The sequence below is a fragment of the Cyprinodon tularosa genome, unplaced genomic scaffold (assembly GCF_016077235.1).
Source record: "Cyprinodon tularosa strain WSP-4 unplaced genomic scaffold, ASM1607723v1 ctg6, whole genome shotgun sequence".
In the NCBI taxonomy this organism is placed as follows: Eukaryota; Metazoa; Chordata; class Actinopteri; order Cyprinodontiformes; family Cyprinodontidae; genus Cyprinodon; species Cyprinodon tularosa.
Window position 1 is genome coordinate 1,329,797 of NW_024039340.1, and position 5,482 is coordinate 1,335,278.

Consider the following 5,482-nt stretch of genomic DNA (forward strand, 5'->3'; position numbering starts at 1 on the left):
TTGCAGTCTTTAAAATGTCACAACAATATTTATTCAAATACATTTCTTTCCTCAACTCTTCCAGTTTTCGTCATCTCCTTTCAGAATGTCACTACATTACCCATAATACATTACTTCCATTGTAAGATGTGACGAGTCCACACTCCATACCAGTTGGTGGCAGTAATGCTCACCTAACGTTTTTGTCAACCGCCATAAAAAATTTCAAGAAGAAGATATGACGTCAGGAGGCGGAGCCGCCAACAGCCTCGTATCACAAAACAAGCTGCTAGGTAGCGTTAGCTCGCAGCAGCGTTAGCTCTCCACACCAACAGTTGGCCGCTGCTGGCTGGTCGGGATTTTTAACTTCTGAAAAACAACTCCCGTAACAAAACTACGTCGAAACAACTTCCCTGGACCTATTTAAGCTGTAAAGGTAAAAAAAAAAACAATCTCCATATAGATGCAGTGTGGGGCCAGCGGTAGTCTAAGCTAGTGTTAGCTTTGTTTTCTTTTTGCTTATTGGCTTTGAGGCGAAGCTAGCGGACCGCTGGTTAAATCCTTTACATCACAGTGTGTTCAGTGCTTTTCTTCTGGTAAATCGAAGCTCGCTGCGGTTTTTAAACCCCCCTCTCTCTTTGACAACTTTTAAGTCATGGCGTGTGGAGCCACCCTGAAGAGAACCATGGATTTCGATCCATTGATGAGCCCCGCGTCCCCTAAAAGACGGAGATGCATCCCGGTGGCCCCGTCGGCTTCCTCACCGAGGAGGTACCTCAGCATGGAGCCCTCGCCGTTTGGAGAGTCGTCGTCTAGAGTCAGCGCAGGTAAACTTGGCTACTGTTGGTTAAACTGGTCTCCTGGATGACCAGTCTCTCAGGTTTCTGATGTTGGGCTCAGTAACGTGACTGATGAACTCTCCCCTTTATCTGTGGTTTCACCAGAACAAATCCTGAACAGCATCAAACAGGAGTACAAACGTATTCAGAGGAGGAAACATCTAGATGGAGGCCACCAACAACTAGAGTGCTGTTATTCTCCAGACTCCCCTTCCCAGTTAGCTATGAATGTCTCCAACATGGCAGGTTGGTGAAGGAGCAATAAAGGCCTCTTTTATTATAGTTTTCCTTCCATGTGTTGATTAAAAAATAAATAATGTGCAATTACAAATTTCATTCCATTTTAAAATGGTATTAAAGCATTAATCAATGTCTAGGGCACAAGGATCATCGTTGATTACAAAAAAAAGATGCAATAAACTTAATGTTTCCCCATCATCAGAAAAAAAAACTTAATATAAACCTTTATAGTGAGACACAAATCAAAGCAGTCGGTTATGATTACAGTATTGTACTTGAGCTGCTTAAAAAAAAAAAAAAAAGAGTAGACGAATTGTATTGATTCTCATATCAATTATACAACTAAATATCTTGTCTTTAAGCTCTACTCATTTTTAAGCATTTTCTAATTACCTTAGAGCCACCATTAAATAACATAATTTTATTAATTTGCTGTTGAATATAAATAATAGTACAGGGGCGGAGCTAGATGGGGGCAAGGGTTGGCCATGGCCACCCTTAGCTGATCATTGGCCACCTCTACCATTTTATTTCCCCTCTAATACAGATGGTGGCAGCAGTACGGAAGAGGATTAGGGCCACTGGAAAAAAAAAAAGTAAACTGATTTTTTTTAATTTTATTTCAGTTTAACATGGGAAAAAAGTCAGAATTCTGACTTTAATCTCAGAATTCTGAGAAAAAAGTCAGAATTCTGACTTTTTCCCCATACTATACTGAAATAAAATAAAAAAAATCAGTTAACTTTTTTTTTTCTCAGTGGCCCTAATCCTCTTCCGTACAGCAGTAATACTCTCAATTGGAATATTTCTCATATATTCATAATTACTTGACAACAAAAACACTGTAGTTCATTATATACATCAATATCCTTACATCAAAGATAAGTACAGAAGTCATGCTCTTTTCAGAACTAGATTTTGTTATATGGGGTAAAGAGAAAATGCAAGTCATCTAGGAGTCTTCAGTGAAATCGTAGATAAATATTTTAATAAAAACGTATTCAATAATACATTTTTGTAGATATTATTACTTGCTAATATCAGTTTTATACAGAATGATTGTTGATATAAGTAGATAAGTAATGACAAAAAGAAAAGATGCTTGCCCCAGAACTCAAACCTGACAGAATTGTATTCATTATACCCTTTATCTAGAAAGCACGGATGTTTAAATATATGCATCTAGGTTTTTGCAAGGGTTGTAGGAAAGTAACTATTGTCTTGTCAGCTTCATGCGCCTATCCTCAATCTGCCACCCCTCAGTCTACAATGGTTACAGCCTGGCCACCCTTATAAAAATTTCCTGGCTACGCCTCTGTACTAGTATCATTCTGTTGCTTAAACAGTGGTATGATTCCTGTACCAGTATGCAAACGCCAGAGATATATTTTTTCATGTCGTCACTCCAGAATCCCCTGCAGCCTTTAGGTGTTGTGCATTTGTACTTCATGTTAATGCTCCATGTTTCTTCTAACAGGGCCGTCCTCCGGCGGCGTCTCTCCAAGCAGAAAAGAACAACCGTTGTTCACCCTCAGACAAGTTGGAATGATCTGCGAACGCCTGCTTAAAGAACGAGAAGACAAGGTGCGGGAGGAGTACGAGGAGACCATGACCTCAAAACTGGCAGGTAGCTAATTTTTCAATGATTCAAACTATGCTGCATTTACATACATTAAACAAATCATTTCAGTTTATAACATCCTTAGTGCAAATTCTTTTTTTTTTTTTTTTTTTTTTTACTTATCAGCATAGTAAATCATTTGCATTATTTCATCTGTAAAAGATCAGCGATGTTTAAAAACAGCTTGGGGCAGTATTTGATATTGTTAAACGATATACAGCAATCAATTAGGCCTTTTTTGGGCGTTCATAAATAACCTTAGAGCAGGACTGATTGACTCTCTGCCGTTTCTTTTCCAGAACAATATGACACCTTTGTGAAGTTCACACATGATCAGTTGATGCGGCGATTCGGCGAGCAGCCTGCAAGCTGTGAGTTCTTTTCCTTTTATTTTCACATTCCTGCTTCGCTGGCACGGCGTCAGGAATTTCAAACCAACCGATCTGAGTTCTATATTTCACTTCACCTCTGCTTTTCTCCAGATGTTTCCTGAGTGTGGCACAGAAGAAGACCTCCGGCTGCAAGCCGTCATGTGATCTCTGGCAGAAGAGTTCTCATCCTAAGAGATTTAATTTAGCTACCTAGTTAAAATGAAACTTTTCTGACTGTGCCATATATCAGTCTTTACGCGAAGCGGTTGTTGGCACTCGAGTGGCAGCAGCTTGGTGCTTCCTGGTGTAAATTAATGGACCCCATCTCTACAAGTGGCCTCTGTTCCCCCTCCCAGCTCTACGCAGCGATGCAGTTATCTCCCTTTTTCTATCGACTCCCAGCATTCCAGGCTTTGTTTCTGTTACAGATGAGGCGCTGCAGAGTTTTACAAGGTTTACTGCTCAATCTAAGAAGTGAATGGAGTGGTTCAGCACCATTTCCCTCATTTATTGCTTTTTAAATTAAGTAGGTAAATGCTTTTTTTCTTTTTCCAACCAGTTTCTATTTATTTTGTCCAACTGGTATCATTTTTGCAACCAATGTACTCGAATGGAGAAAAAAAATAAATGGAGAGTTGAATCTTTACTTGTGGAACTTTTTTAATTTGTTGCTTTTAGTTCTTTCTTGGTGGGGCGGGGTCAAAAATATCAGACCAGTTTTCTTTGGCATCAAAGGAAAAACAACATGGCGCTATGAACAAACAAGAACCAGGTTGTGGGTAAAGTCCTCAAACACAGCATTCCAAACTGAAACAAAGGCACAGGTCAGACTGAAGACTTCAGTGACCCTCTGAGAAGTTCCCCACAAATGGAGATAATACAGAACAGTGACCAGCCTTCCCAGGAGTAGAGAGCATACCAACTCTTAAGAACTCAAGGTCATACAGGGAAAAAAAAAATTATCTAATACTCTGTAGACAAATCATGATTCAAATGTAAGAAAAGGAGTAAAGAAAGCCTCCTTTAGTAGAGTTCCAACACAAACACAAAAAAAAAATGAACATGGTGCTGTGGGATGCCCAAAAACGGGCTGATCATGATTCAATTCAGCTTATTTATATGGTGCCAATTCACAACAAGTCATCTCAAATGGTAAATGGCATGTACTTATATAGCGCCTTTATTCAAGTTAGGAGACTTGACCAAAGCGCTTTACACTACAGTCACGCACACACTGATGTTGGCAAGCTACATTGTAGCCACAGCTGCCCTGGGGCTCACTGACAGAAGCGGGGCTGGCGCCACCGGGCCCTCTGACCACCATCATCACAAGGACACAACGAGACTGAAAGTCGGAGTCGGGGCTTGAATTGTCAATCCTTCGATTTCAGGGCAAACTCCTACATCCGACGCCACTGTCGTCATCTCGAGGCACTTTACAGTTCACCAGATAGAATTGATTCTAAGTTTTCTAATGAAAACCAGTTGATTGCATCGACTCTTCAGCAATCCCTCACACTAAGTATGCTTGTAGCGACAGTGGAGAGGAAAAACTCCCTTTTAACAGGAAGAAACCTCCAGCAGAACCAGGCTGAGTGTGAGCGGCCATCTGCCGAGGCCGACTGGTGTTTAAGGAGTCAGAAGCAGAGATACAAAAGGCAACTGTAAAAGGCGGAAACACACAGCCATTAAGAAGAGCTGCGAGCCAGCTCCCATGTCAGAGGATGAAGAAAACGCATCCAGCCAGTCACAGTCACCCCCAGATTCCACATAGTCAGCGCTCCGCTCACATACGTCGTGTGGAGTCTGTCATGTTAATCAGTGAGAAGTGTTCCACATCCACCGCTACTCCTCAACCCGTCACCATCCACGTAAGCCTTCTCTGTCAGGTCTCCATGAAAATACGGATTTTGTTATATTTTATAACATTTTGTTATATTTTATTTTTTGCTCCGCTCTGGTCCAGGTCAAGATCCGCAATTGCAATCGCACAAAACAGGAAAAAGAACATCGGGAAAAAAACCCCAGTTTATTTAAAAGATTGGATGCCGGAGGATGTTGGATTTCGGGGTCAGAGAAACAGGACTACACTGAAAAACAGGCCGATCTCCAACATCTATAAACAAAGGTGTTGATGGCAGCAGCACAGCTGATATTTCTCTTCCGGATGGAGTCACAGCCAAAAACAGACCAGATGAAGGGATTCAGCAAGGGGTTGGTCAACAACGAACACTCTAGAGCAGCCGTTGCATCCAAAGGAACAATCAATTAGTGTTTTGTTTTTTTAGCTAATAAATTGTATGATGGATTTTAACAAATCCATGTTAAAATAGAAAAAAACAAACAAAAAAACAGAAATAAGACTTGAGAGCAGGTGAGAGCTGCTTCACAGCACTGAAACTACAGTTAGTTTATAAAGAAACCCAGCATAC

General features: G+C 40.8%; 1 protein-coding gene across 1 annotated transcript; it reads left to right on the top strand.

Annotated features, from left to right (window-relative positions):
• The first annotated feature begins 232 nt into the window (after nucleotides 1–232).
• On the top strand, nucleotides 233–3,696 carry LOC119797849 (akirin-2-like). Its single transcript, XM_038307080.1, has 6 exons — nucleotides 233–415; nucleotides 633–806; nucleotides 924–1,064; nucleotides 2,536–2,685; nucleotides 2,979–3,050; nucleotides 3,162–3,696. The coding sequence occupies exons 2-6, from the start codon at nucleotides 635–637 to the stop codon at nucleotides 3,170–3,172; spliced, it is 546 nt and encodes a 181-aa protein (XP_038163008.1). The 5' UTR covers nucleotides 233–415; nucleotides 633–634; the 3' UTR covers nucleotides 3,173–3,696.
• The last annotated feature ends 1,786 nt before the right edge of the window (nucleotides 3,697–5,482 follow it).